This window comes from Heterocephalus glaber, unplaced genomic scaffold (assembly GCF_053883595.1).
Source record: "Heterocephalus glaber isolate CG9 unplaced genomic scaffold, H.glaber_assembly_v1.0 deba00001608, whole genome shotgun sequence".
NCBI classification, from domain to species: domain Eukaryota; kingdom Metazoa; phylum Chordata; class Mammalia; order Rodentia; family Bathyergidae; genus Heterocephalus; species Heterocephalus glaber.
In genome coordinates this window covers 5,661,343-5,681,165 of record NW_028258379.1, presented here as the reverse complement: position 1 = coordinate 5,681,165, position 19,823 = coordinate 5,661,343, and the positions used below count along the sequence as shown (strand labels likewise).

Genomic DNA, 19,823 nt, shown 5'->3' with positions numbered 1-19,823 from the left:
AACCCAGGCCTAGCTGCCTGAGAAGGTATCACAACTTCCCCGAGGGACCAGAGCCCTTGTGGGAGCAGGATCCAAGGGGCAACATAGTATGTGCTGTCACCATCAGAAGTCAGGACAGAAAAACCAGCTCCGGCCAGCCAGCCTCTCCATCCGTGGGCGCCACAGATGGCAAGGAAGGGAGCATGTTTGAGAATTTCCTCTTGACCACCTCAGAGGTAATTTGAGCCATTAACTGGCTGGCACAGTTTTCCAGAGAGGTGTTTAGGGAAAAGAACGAACCCTCTATAAATTCTGAGGAATCAGACCTGATTACATTAGTTCTAGTCCAAAATCTGCAGTGCGGAACCACGAGTTAGGCCTGCACCGTCCAACACAGTAGCTACCAGCCACATCTGGCATTCTGAGCAACTCAAACGTGGCCAGTTCAAAACCAGACCTGCTAGGCAAGTAGAATATACATCAGATCTCAAAGACTTTGTATAAAAGGAGGGATAAAATGTCAATAAGTTTTATATTGATTACATGCTACAATAATATTTTGGACCTATTAGATTAAATAAAATGTACTACTAGAATTAATTTCACCTGTTTCTTTTTAATTTTTTTTAAACATGGCCACCAGAAAATGTATATTACACATGGGCTTGCATTCCAGTATTATGGGACAACGCCACTTGCTATGCTCTGAATGGTGTCCCCCGCAAAATTCATGTTAGAACCTAATATCCAGACTGATAGGATTAAGCAGAGGGGCCCTTGGGGAAGTGATTTAAGTCACAAAGGCTTCACCTTCACAGATGGGATTAGTGCCTTCTAAAAAAGGCATGGCTGGTGCTTTCATTTGGGACTTCTCAGCCTCCAGGACTATGAGCAATATTTAAGCACACAATCTCAGTTATAGCAGCGCCAACAGACTAGAACACCACACTATATTCCTACTCAGTGTCCTCTAGATTCTCAGACTTGTCCTGCCTGGGACACCCACCCTGGGGTCTGGCCTTTTCCTTGTAATTTAGGGAAAGCAAAAGATTCAACTCCATGCATCCCACAGATAGCACGGTGCAGCAGGAAGAGGAGAGGGGCCCTCTGAGTCAGAGACCCAGGACTGATTTCAGCTCTGCCCTCAGTGCCAGGGCCACCACTTAACCTCTCAGAGCCTCTTTTTCCTTCTAGAGATGTTGCAGGGAGCAGAAGAAAGAGATAAAACACTAGACATGCAGGAGGTGTCCAATGGATAGTGACACCCTTCTGCTCTGACAGGTGGCTGCAGGCATGACTTAAAAGTCCGGCCGGCTGGCAGAGATGGGGCCTTGTGCCCTGTCCAAGGTACCCTGGCTGAGGGGCATAAAACCTGGTTTACTTCCACTAGCTGTGCCCCTTGGCATGGGCCTGCATCTGGCCCAAGGAAGGAACTCCTCTTTTTAATTCAAGGAAAGGAGATATCTACCCACTAAACTACGCACCCCTAGGCTGCAAAGGCTTCCTGAAGGGGCAAGAGTCCTGGTGGTAGGAAACCCCTGTCCTCAGTGGAACACCCAGGCCTGTGAGACCTGCCTACAGACCTGGACACTGGGCCCCAGCTGCCCCACATTAACTTCATCCTGCCTGCCAGCCACTCACCTCTGGCAGGGAGGAGACAGACTCGAAGCTCATGTGCTTCTCACCACTGGTTGATCTGTTGCTGGGCGTTCTGCAGCTCTTGGGGCCTTCAGACTCCCGGCGTCCCTTCCCCTGCAGCAAGGAGAGGGCAGCTGTCAACTCCAGGACAATCAGGAGCTGCCCCTTTCTGCATGGGTAGCACCTCCCGCACCCAAGGTCTGCACTGAGCCAGCCCTGGACCCAAGCCATTCCAGTGCAAGCTGAACAGCCAGCCTGGGCTACAGGAATCCTCACAGTGTGAGAAGCCCAGCCAGCCCTTCCTTCCGGCCCAGCAGATGAGCTCCCTCCTAGCCCCACTGTTGCTGGTTCTGCCTTGTCCACTGCCCCCGCCCCACTTGTCCTCCTCAGGGGTGGTGTACTAGTTAGTGCCCAGTCCTGGGAGACTACATGCCAGGGGCTCACCAGGGCATGACAGAGAGTGAGGGGTTAAGAAGTGCTGACAGGAGTGAAGGAGCAGGCAGGGTGGGAGGGGGCAGGAGGGGACTCTTGGATGGGCATGCACAGGCCAGGGAACATGCAAGGAGGAGGGAAGATCAAAGAAACACCTCACCATAGCACCCCGGGAGAAAAGTAAAGCGTTGGCCCGATAGTGCCAGCAGTGGAGGGCGGCCAGCAGGGAGCTGGCAAAGTCAGCTACCTGCTCCGCCACTGCCAGACTCTCTTCCACCACCTCCTCCTCCTCCGAGCCTAGGGGCTCTGGCATGGCCCCTTTCTCGCTGCTTTCATGCCTTTCCAGGTCCTCCAGAGAGACTGGGAAGGCCTGTTCCTCCTCCTCCTCCTCCTCCTCCTCCTCCTCCTCCTCTTCCTCCTCTTCCTCCACCACCTCCTCCTCTTCTTCCTCTTCTTCCTCCTCTCTGGCAGCTCCCTCAGCCTCAGACTGCAGGCCCCGTGTCTGGCGTGGCCGCCCAAAGTCCAGAAGGGCGCCAGCACTGCCTGCATGCTGTTCAGAGCACAAGACATCCTTGTGACCCACCTGGTGAGCAAGCTCCCCTCTTCCTGCAGGCAGCTAGGGAGGGAGGGGAGGCTGTGCATGAAGGCCACACCTAGGCTCCCAGCCTGGGCCTCCCGTGGGGGTCTAGTGAGGAGTGGGGCATTTCGTGGTGGGAAGGCTGAGTCCTGGTCAGGAGCATAGGCCCGGGAGAGGGAAAATGAGAAAGGAACCCTGGGCAGGCCCTCAGGGTTCCACACCAGGCAGAGTGTGGAGAAGGGTCCCATGGTGAGGGCCACGTGTTAGTCATCTCTGCAACCCCATGCCACAGCCTGCACGTGTAGGTGTGGACAGTTCTGTGTTGAGTGAATAAAGACAAGGAGCGCAGAGGGCCGGGGGCTAGGCGTGGCTGCCCCATCCTTGGTGCAGCCAGGCTCCCTCCCCTTGGCCTCCGCGACCCCACATACCTTCATTCCTGCTGCTCTGGCTGCTGACACCACCACTGGGTCCCCAGCACATGGACGAGGGGCAAGGGAGGGAAAGAGACCAATAAGCAGAAGCCTCTGTAGCGGGGCCTGCGAACCCTTCCTGGGGGCTGCTCCTCCCAGTCCCGGGCTTTCAGCTCAGGGGGTCCAGGCTGTCCCCAGGAAAGGGAAGGGGGCAGGCCATGTGAGCCGGGGTGAGCTCAGCCCCTCTGCAGACGCGGGGTGAGGCCTGTTCCCCACTCCCTGCCACCAAGCTTTCACTTGCTCATCCCCTGGCCCCCTAGAGCTCCCAGGGAACGGCCATCCACACTCCTCACAGGCTCACCTTTGTCGCTGAGTTGCCTGAGCAGGTGCCTGGTCGGCTCTGAGGAGGAACAAGCACAGGCAGAGTGAGCATGGGCCAGGGACAGAGACACCTGGCCTGAGCCCCAAGCCCACAGCACCGCTGGCCCATCACCAGTTCAAGGTCCACCCCAGCTCGCCCCCAGCAAGCCTAGGGCCTCAGGGATGCCCCTGGCAGGGTCAGGGGCTACTTCACAGCTTCCCGCAGGCAGCCAGGGCCTAGGCCACTCTCATCCCACTGCGGAGCCCAAGCCCACAGCACACTGCCCCTGTCCCTGCATTAGCACATCTGCCACAGCGTCCCCGGTTCCAGAGCCTCGGGAAGGGATGGGCTCTGTGCTGCTCCTTCAGAGCAGCCAGCCGGGTCTCCACCTCCACCTTTGCCTACCCTTCGAGGAGCGCATCAGCGCACTGGCTACACTCTCCCCCGAGCCCCTCACAGCACCCCAACCGGAAACCAGGTCGCACCCGACTTCCTACGACCCTTAAGGCCTGGCATCGTGAAGACTCACTGCCTGCTGGGGAGTGTTGCCCAACTGGACAGGGGATGACCCGGCTCTGGGAACAGGACACAAAACATCCATTAGGCTGTACCCAGCCTTTTAGGGGACAGACCTGAGACAGGAAGGCACAGATAAGAGGACCTTATGTCAAGAGCCCTCTCTCTAGCGCCCTTAGCCTGTCCCTGCTGCAGTCTGACTAGCCTGGAGTGCGAGGCTCAGGGCCAGTCACAATTGTCTATGAACGGGGAGGCAGAGGGAGGTCCTTGTCTGAGCTGATCCTTGGCAGGGCAGCAGGCTGAAGAGCGCCTTTTCTCCTGCGACACACAGACACACACACACAACACACACACATCCTCTCTGCATCAATATAAGCAAATATCTAATTGTTTCTAAAGTAGAAAATAAAATGTTCTATTCTTTCATTTTAAAACATGTAATTAAGGATATTTAATAAGTCACAACTAATTTAAGATGGAACAACAGGCCCGAGGCATCCTATAGTGTTCTTGTCTGCCCAGTGCAATTCTCTGGAAGAAGCAGCAGAAAAGATCTTGGGCCGGCAGAGTAAATGGCTAAGCCCAGGCACTCTACCCTTGCATGGGGCCCAAGCCTCTCTCTCCCTGACCCCACTTCTGCTTCTACAACCGCTTCCCATTTCATCAACTGATTTCTAACACATACGAGGAAGAAGAAGGGACACTGCAGGCAGGCATGCTGGACTCAGAGGAGCTGACCACTGCTCAGTGTTAGAGGACAGCTGCATGATGGACATAGATTTCTGGTGCTGGTATCCTGGCAGTGTAACTGTTACCACCACCACCATCATCACTTGAGCACTTCCACGTGCCAAAAGCTTCCAATGCTAAGCAATGGGAAGTTAAGGGTGAATGGTAGAGGGAAAGGAAAGAGAAAGAAAGGGAGCCACAGGTCGATGAAACAACACCCCCAGTTTGGGCTTTTTTTTTGGGGGGGGGTGAGACAGGGTCTCACTATGTAGTTCAAGCTGGCCTTAAACTCACTATGTAGCCCAGGCTGGCCTCGAATGTGTGGCACTCCTCCTGCCTCAGCCTCCTGAGTGCTGTGATCACAGAAGTACACCACCATGCCCAGCTTCAATGTGGGGCTTTTAACCACAAAACTTCTGTAACCATGACAAGTTTGACCAGGGTTCAAGATCCATCTAGAGTAATACCAAAGAACACAAAAACATAAAAGCTATCTAGAGATCACCTGGCTCCACCTTTTTGAAGGCCGAAGCCCATATGTCAGCCCATACGGTGTTCAAGGGCCCTAAGGGACATGGCCCATCAAAACCCAAGGCACTTGTGGGTCCAAGCCAAGACACTGTGACCAGTCCTTCTAAAATCTTTCTCTCCAGGAGATGGCAAGATGATGGTTCTCACACCGCCCCACCTGCTCCTGCCTTAACCCAGATCTGTCCCTGAGCCTTGGACAGAATGGCAGAGTAAAATCAGATGTAGAAAATATACACACTCATCATGGCAGAACCAAGAATAAAATAAAGGTAAGGTTTTCTCTTTCTAAATGGACGATTCATTCCAATAAATCCAAGAACACATTAGCAAGTCCAGAAATGGAAGAAAACCCAGGAGAGGAAAATGGAACTTCTTCCTGAGACCGAAAGTAAATATTTCCTGTCTGGATCTGGTGCCGCTTGGTCTAACTCATTTTCCTCATGTCCTGCTTCTGCTCTGTTGGTCCAGAACAGGGCTGGGGGCCATCCATGATGTCTGAGTGTTTTTCCTGGCCAAATTGGTACGTATTCTGAGTGGCAAAGAAGGGAGGCTCAGGCGGAGGGGGAGCCAAGATGAGATGCCAAGGCCTAAATAAACAAGCGCTCCCAGGGCCTCAGAGAGGCAGGCTGCCCACGCTGGTGGACAAGGAAGCACAGAGAGGGCGCTGCGGGCATCCACTGGCCCTCCCCCACTTCCCTGGGCTTACTAGAGAGGTGAAAACAGCAACCCCAGGTGATGTCCCGTGGCCCCTGCCCGATCTGGGGTTCTCTTACCAGACTGCCGGCGCCCCTGGCGTGCGTGAGCAGACACTTCGTCCTGGGATGACCACGCTTTCTTCAGCCTCTCTGGGCTTCGCCGATACCGACTGGGATCTGCACCCAGGAGAGAGCTGATCAGGCTTCTGGTTCCCCAGGGGCCTTGGCCTAGCCCCTGTCCATACCCAGCCAGCCCTCTGCTGCCCACCCCAGCTCCAGGGGCGGGTGCCTCCAGAGCTCCCATCATCTTCCGCCTCCTCCCACGTGGGGGCTCCAGGCACTTCGAAACCTGTCCCTCGGCAGGACTGACCCCCAGCCCTTGACAGGAGCAGCCCACCTAGCTTTCCTGCTCTTGAAATAAAAGATCCAGGCAAAGCTTGCCCAGGACACAGCCTGACCTAGCCATGTGCACAATTAGGGACAAAACAGGCAGAAAAGGGTAACTTACAATAGGAGTCCATTTCCAAGATGGCTTCCTTGGCCTAGAAGGGAAGGAAATCCACTGAGTTACTACTTTGCCACATACTGGGCCTCCCTCACCCACTAGACCCAACAGACCCACGAGGAGGCCTTGTGCTGCTGCACTAATGCTGCTGTCCAGCCATAGCCAGTGACCAGGGGGTGGGGCCTCAGCAGACCTCACAGGGCACTTTCTCCCTGCGCCCAGAGGGTGTCCCAGGAGCTGACCTTCTGGGGAATGGTGGCATGATGGTTCTCCAGAATGAGCCTCTTGATGTGGTGAGTCCAGCTCCGTTTCTCTTCCACTGTCTTGGCCTGGGCAGGCCCAAGGGAAGGGACCTGGAGTTACAATTACAAGCCCAAAGCTGCCCTGCACAGGCAGTACTTCTGCCCAGGGAGAAGAGGTGGGAAGAGACACCATGCCAAGCATCTGCGAGGTCGCCTCAACTCCCCACCACAACCCCAAGGTGTGCCTGAAATGGTCCCCGCATTACAGATGAAACAATGGGGCTGTGGGCATCGGGCCGAGCCCAGGAGCCAGGAATCAAAGGCAGGGGTGCTAGCAGCTCATCACAGCCTGCTGCCCCTCACCTGGATGTTGTACTGCTGTTTGGTGTGCTTGTAGTGAGTGACGGTGAAGCAGAGGGAGTCTCTGGTGCTTTCGATCAGCATCAGCGAGGAGCACTGGGGGCAGAGGCAGAGGGCAGTCAGATAGGAGGCAGGAGGCCCAGGCCTCGACAGGCTCAGGATCAGAACAGTGCCAGAGCCCCAGGAGGCAGACACAGAGCAGAGAGACCCGGGCCCCAGCAGGCAGGAGCCAGGGAAGTCTGGTTACCGGGATGTGACCCTTGTAGACAAAGTGATCTCCCCGCTTCTTGGTGATGAGCAGTGTTTTGTCGAAGAGGAAGAAAGTCCTCTCATTGCGTACACGGTGCACACGGAAGGTGCCCTCTAGGACAAGTTCCCCATAGATGGTCAGGTCAGGTCCTTTCCAGTTGATGAGCAGAGACTGGATCTCCTACAGGAGAAAGGCCCAGCCCACAGGGTCAGGCCTCATGGGCCCTGAGGCTCCCCACTCAGCTTGCCCAGAAGGTGCCACATTCCCGCTCCCAAGCCCCACCGGGCTCCCAGTCTCCCTCAGCCCCTCAGCCCAGAGCACCTGGAGCCGGACTGCATGCTCATGCCGCCTCTTCATATCGTTAATGTACCAGGCCACGCAGGTCATGGTGTCAATGGCCTCCTCCACCACCTCAAAGCCATCCTCTTCTTTATCAAAATGTTTGGCAATTTCCTGTGCAGGAGACAGTGGTCCAGGCAACCCTGTGAGGCCCTGGCTTCCCATGGGCCCAGTGCCCTCTGGAGGATGCCTGGGCTACCTGGAGCAGCAGGTGGTACTTGAGGATGCGCTGGACGGGCTTCAGCAGGTAGGAGCCTAAGGGCAGCGAGTGCTTCAGCAGCTCCTGCCGGTCCCGGAAGAACTTGGCCTGCTGCTTGTCCCGCATACATTCCGTCAGCGCAGCCACTGAGCTGGGAGGGGGAGAAGGGGCGTCACTGCCTGGGGACAGCCTGCTGAGGAGGAAGGGGCTCCAGACTCCCCAGAGGGCTCAGCCTCCCTCGCCTCAACACCTCCAGCTACTCACTTGGGGTAGTTGTTGCAGTACTGGGTGTAGATATCAAACTCTTGGCTCTAAGGAAAGACCAGAAATAGTGATTCCAGGGAGTTTCTCATATGACTATAAGCCTGGACAGGCCTCAGTCCCCTTCCCCCAAGTGCAGACAGGACCATCTCTGTAGCCATTTGTTTAGGACAGCGGTGGTGAACCTACAGTGGCGAACCTCTGAAAGGTTTGCTATCACTGGTCTAGGGCATCCTACCTACCTAGAGACCCAACCCTACCCCAGGACAGCCTTCCATTCACGGCACCGTGCCCTTCCCCAGAAAGGATCCCCAGACTCTCACGTGCTCTCATGTTGTGAGTTCCTGTCCCTCTGAGCTCCCAGCAAGACAGGGCAAGAGCCAGGGACCCAGGCCTTCTTACCCTTTCCACGAAGCAGCTGGCCACAGCCACAGGGTCACTGTTGCAGCTGTCCAGGTCTCTGAGCAGCTGGCTGAGTGGAGAGAGAGGCCATCAGATGTGACCTCTGCAGCCTCCTGACAGAGATGTGCCACTGCCCCACCTCCTCAGACCCAGCCCCCCACCCGCCCTGTCATGCTAGAAGCCAGAGCTTCCACCCTCTGAGTGAGCCCTGCCCCAGGCACCAACCACAGAAAGGATCCAACACACCAAAGATGGAGCCAGGGAGCCCCACGTGCTCAGCAAGTAGGAGAGGAAGGGGACATTAGTACCCACCTCAGGAGGGGACAGCTCCTCTGCGGGCAGAGTCAAACACAAAAAAGCAGAGATTAAAGGTGGAAGAAGAGAAGAGACTAACAAAGAGGAGCTTCAGACGGGAAGGATGAAGGATACGGGGAGAGAGAGGGCGAGCTCCAGCACCCCGATCTTAGACGGGGCACTGTGGAGAACCCTGGAAACGGCACTCCCCTGCCTCCTCCACCTGTGTACCTCTCCCATCCCATCCCCCGTCTGCAGCCTGCCTTCCTGAACTTTCCCAGGCTCACAGGCCCCTGTCCATCTCAAGGGACCTAGGGAAAGGGTCCCCTCCTGTCCTGTGATGCTGCTCCCCCTGAGCAGCGCCTTTCTCGGAGGTCCGCGGTCCCCCAGCAGCAGACCTGGACAGCTCCTCACCAGGCCTCGGTCAGCCTCTCTCATCTGTCTCGCTCGGCCTGTTCACTCTACTACTGCGTGAAGCCTCTCCAGGGAGTCCCATTTCTCTCAGGATTGGGAGAAGAAGAAGAAGAAATTACAAGATGTGCAGATGGGGACCAAAAAAGTAGAAGGATAAAGGAAGAGCATCCATGTACGAGGGTCTAGCAGTACCCTAAGAGGGCTCTGCCTTAGGCTGGACCCAGTAAACACATGTCCTCAAATTACCTCTCCTGTCCCCAGTAAGTACATCGGCCCAGGGCACATTTTCCCAGCTGCTGCCTTCTCTCCAGCACAGAGCTAATTAGGCCCTTTTTCAGAGACAGACCACCCTTTCTCATCCTCAGAGATCAAGACCCAGACCCACATGTCAAAGCCCAGAGTCTGGGGACACCCAGGGCTCCTCCCTGAGCCAGCCCTGAGGGGGCCCAGGCAGCAGAACACAATGTGGGTCAGGCCTGTGAGTCCCTGTACCTGTTCAGTGCATAGATGCTCTCTATGTTCCCAAAGAGGGCGCTGACTTGTTCTGGCTTCAGCAGCCCAGGTGTCTCGATGATCTTCAAGAGGTAGTCCTGCGTGGACAGAGGTCCTCAGCACCTGGCCCATTCCTTCTCTACCTTGTCCCCTCACCTCCCCTACCCACACATGACTCTATCCCGAATTTTACAGCAATGATGCAATTTCACAGGCGGCACCCATTGTACCAGGCTGGAAAGTGACCACCCCGAAATTCATGTCTACTTGGCACCTCAGCATATGACCTTATTTGGAAATGGAGGCCTTGTCATTAGTTAAGACTTTCAGGATGATATCATATAATATTTAGAGTGAGCTCTAAATCCAGTGGCTGGTGTCTGTATAAGAGGAGAGGACACAGAGACACAAGAAAGATAATGGGATGACATGACGGGGTGCAGCTACAGGCCAAGGAACACCCAGAATTGCCAGCGGCCACCAGAATCTAGAGGACAGGCATTCTCCCTTGGGCTCCAGGCCAATGTCTTGACTTTCAACTCCCAAGTGAAAATTGTTTCTGCTGTTCCAAGCTACCTGGCTGGTACTAAATTGGTGTGTGTCCCCAGAGGGGCCAAGGGCTCCTCAGAGACAGCCACACAACCCATTTTCCTGAACAATGCGAAGCCCTACACCAGCCCTGGGAGTCCACTGTGTCCTTGCTTTGCAGATAAGAAACCTGAGGCTTAGGAGGTTATATGCCTGCCTGAGAACCACAGCCAGGAAGTGGCAGAGCAGGGACCTGGATATGACTGCCCGAGCTCAGTCCCCACAGAGCACCTCTATCAGGCTGGGGCCCCTCCTGGCCCCATCAATGGTGCTTACTCCCTGGGTACCAGCAGGAAGTGTTGCCACCCAAGCTACCAGTGTGGCTTGGTGTCTCCAGGATGCAGGTGAAGTCACAGCCTCCAGGGACAGGACCCCAAAATCTCCCCACTGCTCCATGGGAAGCAGATGTGCCAGGAAGAACTTTCTTCCTCCACCTCAGCACTCACCTCCACGATGCTGCGCAGGTCCTGCACGTACATCCGCTCCGTTTCCACAATCTCCCGCACCACTCGGCCCAGGTAGCTGAGCTTGTGGTGTGTGGGCCCCACCGCCCGGATGCTGCATGGGGAGAGAGGTCCCTTTGCGTTCAGCCGGCCGCTGGAATTGTTGTTGCTGTTGGGGGCATGCCCGTTCTGGGCCGAAGCCGCGGGGCCAGTGGGCTCCTCCATGGCGCTGCGGCTGTCACGGGAGGAGCCAGACGAAGAGGTGGAGGACGTCAGGCTCACTGGCCGCTCCTTGCTGCCATCTTGATGAAAGGTGGCAGAGACAGGCATCCTGGCATTGCTGCCTGGGGAGGGCACCTCAGGGAGATTCTGGAGCAAAACAGACAGAGGGTCAACCTCTGATCCCCCACAGAATCAGATAGTGGAAAGAAGATTGCCAGAGTTGGGGACAGCACAGTGGGAAGCTCCTGTTAGTGGGAACAGAGTCATGGATGGTGGTGACAGTTGTACATCAGTGTGAATGCATTTATTATTGAACTGTACTCTTAAAAATGGTTTAAAACGGTCCTGGGTTTGGCGGCACTCGCCTGTAATCCCAGCACTCGAGAGGCTGAGGTAGAGAGATCACCACAAGCTCAAGCCCAGCCTGGGCTACCTAGTTAGTTCCTGTCTCAAAAGAAAAAAAAAAAGAGTTTTGAGATGGTAAGTTTCAAGTTATGTGTATTTTATCACAATTAAAAGAAAACTGCGAGGGGCCGGGGATTTAGCTCAGTGGTTCTGCCACCTGCCTTGAAAGCACAGGTCCCAAGTTCGATCCCCAGTACCAAAAAAATAAAAGAAAGTTGGGAGGGGCCAGGGATTTAGCTCAGTGCTTCCACTGCCTGCCTCACAAGCGCAAGGTCCTGAGTTCGATCCCCGGTACCAAAGAAAGAAACCTGAATGTAAGGAGGAGGATCATTCCCTCAGACTCTATGAGTGCTGGCAAGGGTGTCCAGGTGACATTCCATCCTGACTCTAGCAGCACCACCTCCATCCTTCTGGGTGGAGAAGGGGCGGCCCATCTGTAAGATGAGGGGATACGGCACACCCCAGGGCTGTGTCCTAAAGGACAAAGTGATCTGACGCCCATAGGGCTCTGAGAGTGGCACATGGCACAGAAAATGTTCCATAAACCACAAGTACAGCAATGATACCGACAGACATCAGAAGGCTCACCCCTAGCTCGTGCCCATCAGGGCCTGGGCTGGGGTCACCGTACAGGGACAGCAAGTCATCTTCTCCCCAGGACTGCAGCATCTCAGGGCAGTGGCAACTTCACATGCACCTGAAACCTTCTGGGTGCTGATGGGAAGAGGGAGGAGATGGTGGCAAGACTAAGCCAACTTCACCCCGCTCCAACCTGGCCCTGGTACAGGCAGGCTCCTGACACAGCCAGGCCAGGAAATTCCCCAGAGCTGACCCAATGCTGAGTGTCCACGAGCTCTCTCAGCACAGCTGGGTCAGAGCAACCGGAAGGCAGGAAACTGCACCCAGGTGAGGCTAACAGAGCCCCGGGTGGACTTTATTCCCAGAGCAGATGGCACGGCCCACCTGAGGCAGCGAGGGGGAAGGGACAGTGGGCAGAGTCTGCACAGGTTGTGGCCCATGGGAAAGACAGGACTCCATGCGCCCACTGCATAGGTCCAGAGCTCACCAGCACCACTTTTTGGAAAGCTCATTTGATTGCTATTTCCATGGGGGTTAGGGAAGTCCCCGGGCAACCCTCTCACTTCTGCTGACCCAAGGCTTCTAACTCCAGGTCAGGACAGAGAAGCAGCTACACCACAGACACAGCCAGGGGCCAAGGCTTGAGCTACGAGAGAACCTAAGGCTTCACTCCAGTGCCCTTGACGCCACTCCCTCCTTCTCCTGCCTCTGCCCCCACCTGGGAGCTAGCACTTTTGGCTTTGGCAAATACTGTTCTCTCTGCCTGGGCATTATTTGCTCTCCACCCTCCCTGTGTCCCTCGCCCCAACCTGCAGGTCTCTTGGAAATGACCTCCCCTGGAGCCTTCCCATGTGCCCCAATCTGGGGCCCTGCTGTGGACCCCTACAGCCCCCCAAGCCCCCTCTTTGGGCAGCACTAACTGTGTGCCACTACGCCTAGTCTGAGACCCTCTGCCCTGGCCCATCAGTTACTTAAAGGCAGACAGAGGTCATAGGGCTGATTTGGCAAATACCGTGGAGTTTAAATGGATGCTTCTACTGAGCTAAAAGCCAGGCATGTCCAAACCTGCTCACCATCCACAACTAACCCAGCCAGAACTTTCCCAGCCCTGTGTCACTGTGTCTCTACCACAAGGCAGAGGATTACCAAGCGGAGAAGCCTCCCTCCTCGACTGGGCTTCCTCCCTCTACATTTCCTCAGGGGCCTCTGCACAGGCAGGGCAAGGCAGCACCATCCACCTCACCACAAGGCCCATGCACACCTCTGCTCTCCCCAACCCTGTGGCCCAACCCACCTGGGTCCACAAATTCTTCAAAGCAGTTAAGCCCCTAGTCCCCCCTCCCCATCAGTTCCAGCTGGGACAATAGGGCAGGGACTTGTGGCCTAAGACCTTTCCCAGATTAGCCTAGGGTTAGTCAGCTCCTCAGGGAGGCTAAATGGAAAGGGCCCAAGTCCCAAATGGATTTTGCAGCCTGCCAGGTCACAGCCTGAAAGCAAAGGATGAATCACTCTACCCCACTGTGCACACATCCGGAGATCTTTCTCTAAAGGGCCCCTCCTGGGGCTCATTCTTTGGGGACCCCACTGCGTGGGAGTGGTAAGCAAACTTCAGCCCTGAAATTAAAGCACCTCTTCCACTTGGAAAAGTTTTCTCTGGTAGAACACAGCTGCCCGCCTGCAGGCCCAGCTTCCATTTCCAAAATGGAGTCCATGCTTTGATCCTCCTGGGGCCAAAACACGGGGAGTAGCCCCTGTGCCATGTTCCCATCGCTGTGCACAGATAAGTCTCTGCTCCCAACAACCTGCACAGTGGCACTGTTTGGACCTCATCACACAGATGCAGAACCGAGAATGAGAATAGAAAATGGTAGGGTCTGGACTAGAACAAGGCTCCAGATTCCATGTGTTCTAGCCACTGCCTCCTTAATAATGGATTTCACGCCAGCCAGGGCCATCAGCAAAGGATTAGTCACAGCCCTGGATGCCATGGCTTTGGATGAGCATGAACCATGGGGGATGCAAGAAGACTGGAAAGACAGGGCAGTAACATGACACTCCACAGACTGAAATGGCTCTTTCTGGACCTGGTGCTCCATGGTGTCTGGCCATGCCCTCTCCCCAGAATTGGAAGATGAAATACAGATTCCAGGTCAAAGGATGGCAGGCAACAGAGAAGCAGAAAGGAGAAAAGTTGAGCTGGGCATGGTGGCACACGCCTAGAATCCCAGCACTCAGGAGGCTGAGGCAGGAGGGCGGCTCCCAGGCCAGCCTGCACTACACAGTGAATTGAAGACCAGCCTAGACTTGTTCTTAAAGGGAGGGGTGTTAAAAGGTCCCCAGGATAACACTGTAAATTTCTCAAATGGTGAAAGAAGCCCTGTGGTGACCCAGAGACCCACCCATGATCATGAGGACCTCTCTCCTGGACAGGAGGACTCAGGGCCAAGAAAAGGAAGGGCCGAAGGAAAAACAGGGCAGCGAGTACAGCAAAGCAGGTCCAAGTGCAGACTGTTAGGAGGGGGCACTGGATAGTGATGAAAACACGGACTGCTGCGTTTGAATGCTGGTGTGTGTGTGTGTGTGTGTGTGTGTATGTGTCTGTGGTGCTGAGGATTGAACCCAGGGCCCTGTGCACACTAGGCAAGCACTCTGCCCCTGAACACCCTCAGCCCTAACCTCCTACCATGTTTGAGCAAGTTCTGGCCCCGCAAGTCCAATCTGAACCACTGCCGTGTGCACAACTCAGCCTCCCAGACACAAGTGGCACTCATGCGCTCCCTGGCCAGGGGCAATCTTCCTTCCGACTTGATAAGCATTACCCTATTGCAAGATTCACCCCCAAACCAGGAGGAGAATCTGGTTCCTCAAACTCATCCTGGAAGACTGTCTGCTGGGGATGGAGGAGTGAGGCAGGCAGCAGCCGCACTCAGGCCCACGCCCACCGTGTCCCAGAGTGTCCGCTCCGGGACCTCTTCCCTCTTTCAGCATGAGTCACTTCATGCTGTTATCAGCCCATGAATCACTGGTCTAATCATTGGTCTCTAGAAAATCCGACATATCACATTCCACACTTCGAAGCCCTCTTTGACAAGGCTCCCAAAGACCCTTCTTTTCATGAGACTAAGATGTGTAGACTACTCCTATTTTAAGGATCCAAGGGCAGCAGAGGGAGAGAGCTTGGTTCCCTTCCCCTTAACTTTCTCTAAATTTAAATGTAATCCACACCCTTCCTCCACCCACACTTGCCTGGCTACACGGCCCCACCCCTAGACCCTGAATCTCCCCAGGCAGAGGCAGGCAGGCTACAGCAGGCTCCCAGATTCTGGGCACAGGGGACCAGGCAAAGCCCCACATCCTTCCCCTCCCAACTATGCCTCAGCACCAGGCCCTCAACTTGACCCAGCAGGGGAAAAAAGTTACCCCAGGAACATACAATGGCCTTTTGCCACTGAAGAGGAGGGGACAACTACTCCCTCCCTCACTGTCCCTTCAGGAAGGATCTTCCCACCAGGGCACCCACTTGGAGCCTTTGGACCTCTCACTTCGGTTGTCCTGGGGGATCCCCAGGAATCAGCACATTACTGCCCCACACCCCCGTAAGCTGCAGCAGGAGAGGCGGAAGGCTGACGTCATTCTTTCACCTACTGTGCTTCACCCCACAAGGAAGCTCCACAGCCTCACACCTGTTCGGAGGTGAGCAGAAAAGGAGCAAGGAGGTTCCCCCAAAGGCAACTGCTCCAAAGTCCGTCGGCCTCACCGAGGGTGGAATTCAGCCCATCCGTACATGCACATGGGAAGTCCTCTGTCTGGGACAGTGACCGTGCGCCTTCTCCCACCTTGCATGTGTCCTGGAGATCCCAGAGGCCTCAAAATCAGGGCGGCCAAAGGGCTTTTGCCCTTCTTGGAATAACCCCCCAACTCCGCTTCCAGAATCTCCTCTGAAAGGGAGCCAGAAGGAAGCAAAAAAGAGCAGCCACAACTCTTCCAGACAAATAGGGTGAGGACCATCGTGAACTTCCACTGAGATCTAATCGGGATCCTGGAACCACTGGGCCGTGCTCTCCCTGACAGCTCGGCTTGCCCCACGGCACAGCACTCACCCAAGGTCCCCACAAAGCCCAGCTGTTCCTCCAGCTCCCAGCCCTGCAGGCACTGGGGGAGAGGGCCCCCAAGGGGTTCTGGCCCCTCACCTGTGCCCCCGACTCTTCTCTTCCTCTGACCCCTCCCATCCCTCCTGGAGGCTCAGGGCTCCAGCACCAACCACTGAGCAACCAGCACCCAGCACAGAGCACCCAGTACAGAGCAAGCCCCCTGGGGACTGACTGTGTCCAGTGTGAACAGCAAGTCCAGCAGATGCTGTGGGAACAATATGGCCAGGGTTTCTGGGGCCCCCAAACCAGCCCAGAGGGCTCAAATTCATTTTTCCTGAGGAATTTGTTTTCCCACCACCTCGGAGCAGTAGGGAATGGAAAAGGACCCGGGACACCGGCAGAGCCCTCACCTGAATTCCAGGAGGAAGTCTAGGCCTACAAGCCGCCCAGAAAACTCCCTCAGGCCCACCTAGGGAAGGAAGGGAACCCCCTGGCACCTCTCTTCAGAGGGAGAACCAGTCATTTACACCCCCAAATTTACTCATGCATTTTTCAAACCTGGACTGAGTCCTCAGAGCCTCCCCTTCTACAAACTTAGCCAAACCACTTCTTTCGAAAAGGCCTCAGCCATTTCCAGTCCCTCCCAACATACACACAGACTGAATAACACCAAGAATATCTACATCCAAATTCTCAGAACCTATAGTACCTTGTAACTCAAGGGACTTTGTAAATGTAATTAAATTAAGGCTTGCCCCCACCCTGCAGTATTGGGGGTTGAACCCAGGGCCTTCACACTGAACTATATCCTCAGCCCTTTTTATTTTTATTTTGAGACAGGGTCTCATTAAATTGCCCAGGCTGGGCTTGAATTTGTGATCATCCTGCCTCAATTTCCCAGAGTGATGAAATTGCAGGCATGAGACACCATACTTGCCTCCGATTAAGGACAGGAAATTACCCTAGATGTCTAGGTGGGCCCAAAGTAATTAAAGGGGCGCCCCAGCAGGAGTCAGCGTCAGAGAGTTTACGCTATGACAAATCCAGGCAGACAGAGAGATTAGAAGATGCTAGCTGCTGCCTTTGGAGGTGAAGGAAAGGGGCCACAAGGGCACAGAAACAGATTTCACCCTGGAGCCACCAGACAGCCCTGTGGACACAGCCTAACTTCCGGCCTCCAGAACTTTACAGTAATAAATATTTGTCACGTTAAGCTACCAAGTTAGTGGAATTTGTTCCAGCAGTAAGCAACTAGTACAGACTCTTCTTTGAACTTGAATGACCCTGGATATCACTCGAAGCACCGGCCCATGAGGTTCAGATACGAAAGCATTTCTTTTGGACCAGCTGGTGAAGAGCAGCAGTCTGCCTGCACCCTAGAGGGCAAGGCATCGCTAGGTACTCACTCAGTCAATGCCTGCTGGGAGGATTGCAGGATCACTCCTGGAAGGCCTTTCGCCACTCCCATAGTCAGGAGAAAGGGAAACAGTGAGGAGGTCGGGACTAAAGCAGTTCCTTCTAGACTAAAGAGTATCCACATTAGTCACTGCCAGCAAGTTTCTGGCAAGCCCACAAGTACCCAGGCCCAGTGAATGTTCCTTCACCCTGGCAGTTCTGTCCTACTTGGTCCCAGCCAAGGAGCTAGAGAGGGCCTGCTACATATACATACATACTAAGTGATCAATCACAAAAGACTGCTAAGGAGGGCAAAGTGCCAAGTTTGGACAAGGAACAGCAATGACAAATATCCCAGGAAGAGCTGTCTACCAGGAAGTTTCACAATCAGCTACTAAAGCTAAAGGAAGGCAGCCACTATTGATTATATGAGAAACGCTGTTGCTCACAGATAGGGCAGGCCAGAGTAGCTTCCGGCAGAACTTGTCACCATGCATTAAATGACACAAGGCAGTCAGAGAAAGCCATAAAGACAGTGTTACACATTACCCTTGGAAATGATGGACAGATCCAGAGTTCTCCGAGGCCCGCCTCTCTCACCTGTGGGTCAGCAAGGCTCACGGAGGGTGGGTGTGCAGGTCAGTGGTTTAGTGCTTACCCATCAGGTATGAGATCCTGGATTTGAACCCCAACACCACTAAAAATATAGACAAATAAAAGGCTCACAGGCCCAGTGCTACTTATTAGTGAAAAGTCTGAGCCCCAGCCCTACAAAAACCCCTCTTATCAACTCCATCCCTATTTGGGGTGCTACCTGTGCGAGGGCTCTAGGAAGGAGGGGGAGCTGCAAAAAGCAGCAGAAGAGTCACACATGCAGAGCTACAGCATCTACTGCTGTGTTGTGCAAGGCACTGGAGGATCCTCATGGGAACAGAAGGGCTCCATTAGGTCCTACTGAGCTCCAGGCAGAGGAGATGAGAAAATGCAAGCACACATGAGGATCTACAGGGGCTAAATGCACTTAGTTCATCCACAAGCTTTGGAGTCAAGCAGATGTGGTTTAAATCCAGGTCCTCTACTACTTTCCTGTCTATATGGACCCTGGGGAAAGTCACTTGGCCTCAGTGGGCTTCAAATTCCTCACTGGCAAAATATAACAGTGCCACCCTCTCTGGATTCTCTCCAGAATGACCGATATAAATAAATAACCAGTACATCTGACCCAGAGTATGAATGTTTACGGTGATGTTGGTGGTAACAATGGGTAAATCTCTTTATCTGTGCCATTAGCTTCAGGAAAAGAGCTTTTTCTGACTGGTAGTTTTTTGGGGGTTTTTTCTTTACTGTATTTTAAATTAATATAAAGGTACAAGTTAAACTTGGTGAACCAGCATAATCTAATCCTCCTCCCTCACCAACTCAGCGTTTAGCGTTCCTCTATGGCCCCAACACTGGTCAGACCATCCTCATATAAAGGGCAAGTATAAAGCAATTTAGCCAGAAAGGAAAGAGCCTGATACCCATATTTCACAAGTGAGTCAGAGTCCCACTGCTATAGGAGACAGGGAACATTCCTCCACGTTCCTCAGGAGAGAGCTGTACCACTAGGAGCTTGGGCAGAACAGAGCCCTGAACCACAGGCCTTGAGCACTGAGTTAAGGCATCGGGTGGAGAAAAGCACAAAGGAGTGACCAAAAATAACATCCTTGACACTGTCCTTGGGTTGTAAACCCAGCTTCAGGGTGGACATCTGGGAGAGCCAAGACATGATACAGAACAGCAAGAAATTGGGAAGGGCCTAGGCCTGGTGTTCAGACATTTCCTAAGTCCCAGGGACTATCCATTAGGAAAAAAGGAGAAGAGTGTGTATAAACGAGCACGCTGAGGGCTATAGCCAGCACTCCTCAAAGTGTGCCCAAGCTCTGCTCCTAAGGCCTGGATACGGTGCAGGTGGGCAACCTCTTTATGCCTCGATGGCTACATTCTCATTTTCAGATGACCCTAGTTGCCCTTCCTACCAACTGTGAACTTCAGAATTCAGTCTCTCAACGACAAGTATTTATCAAGTAGGTGCTCTGCACAGAGACACTGCAGCAGCCTCGTGGTAGAGACAATCATGAATCACACAGCCCCTACTCCCAAGAGCACAGATTCTGCTAGGAGTAATAAGACCAGTTCATCTGTAACAAAAGGAGGTAGAGAATAGTACCATGGGCTGGGGGAGGACTCAGTGACAGAGCTCTGAGCTCCAGCCCCAGCAACTCCAAACCAAATCAAAACAAAAACCCAGCCGGTTTGTCATAGAGGCTTGGGAGTTCCTGGCTACTTTCAGTTTGGGAATTCTTTCAACACTTGTGAGCATAATGCTCGGCCCTGGGGACACCTGAAATGAATGACACATTGTCTCTGTCTTTCAGGAACTTGAACTCTAGAAGAAAAACAACCATATAAACAGATAACCCACAAAACAAGGG

At 54.1% G+C, this 19,823-nt stretch overlaps 1 protein-coding gene across 5 annotated transcripts in view; it reads right to left on the bottom strand.

Annotated features, from left to right (window-relative positions):
* Plekhg3 (pleckstrin homology and RhoGEF domain containing G3) overlaps positions 1–19,823 on the bottom strand; it is a 47,663-nt gene that overhangs the window by 3,729 nt on the left and 24,111 nt on the right. For 2 of the 5 annotated variants that reach the window (XM_087195277.1, XM_087195273.1), the window contains exons 2-16: positions 10,661–11,026; positions 9,627–9,724; positions 8,427–8,496; positions 8,028–8,074; positions 7,764–7,914; positions 7,547–7,678; positions 7,223–7,405; positions 6,979–7,071; positions 6,616–6,702; positions 6,377–6,410; positions 5,947–6,045; positions 3,398–3,436; positions 3,055–3,089; positions 2,210–2,665; positions 1,621–1,731 (exon numbers count right to left, since the gene is read on the bottom strand). In XM_087195277.1, the coding sequence (XP_087051403.1) occupies positions 1,621–1,731; positions 2,210–2,665; positions 3,055–3,089; positions 3,398–3,436; positions 5,947–6,045; positions 6,377–6,410; positions 6,616–6,702; positions 6,979–7,071; positions 7,223–7,405; positions 7,547–7,678; positions 7,764–7,914; positions 8,028–8,074; positions 8,427–8,496; positions 9,627–9,724; positions 10,661–10,987 (1,962 nt within the window). In that variant the 5' untranslated portion in view covers positions 10,988–11,026. The remainder of the gene's footprint in view (positions 1–1,620; positions 1,732–2,209; positions 2,666–3,054; positions 3,090–3,397; positions 3,437–5,946; positions 6,046–6,376; positions 6,411–6,615; positions 6,703–6,978; positions 7,072–7,222; positions 7,406–7,546; positions 7,679–7,763; positions 7,915–8,027; positions 8,075–8,426; positions 8,497–9,626; positions 9,725–10,660; positions 11,027–19,823) is intronic. The other 3 variants (XM_087195276.1, XM_087195275.1, XM_021247704.2) reach the window with 3 other exon arrangements.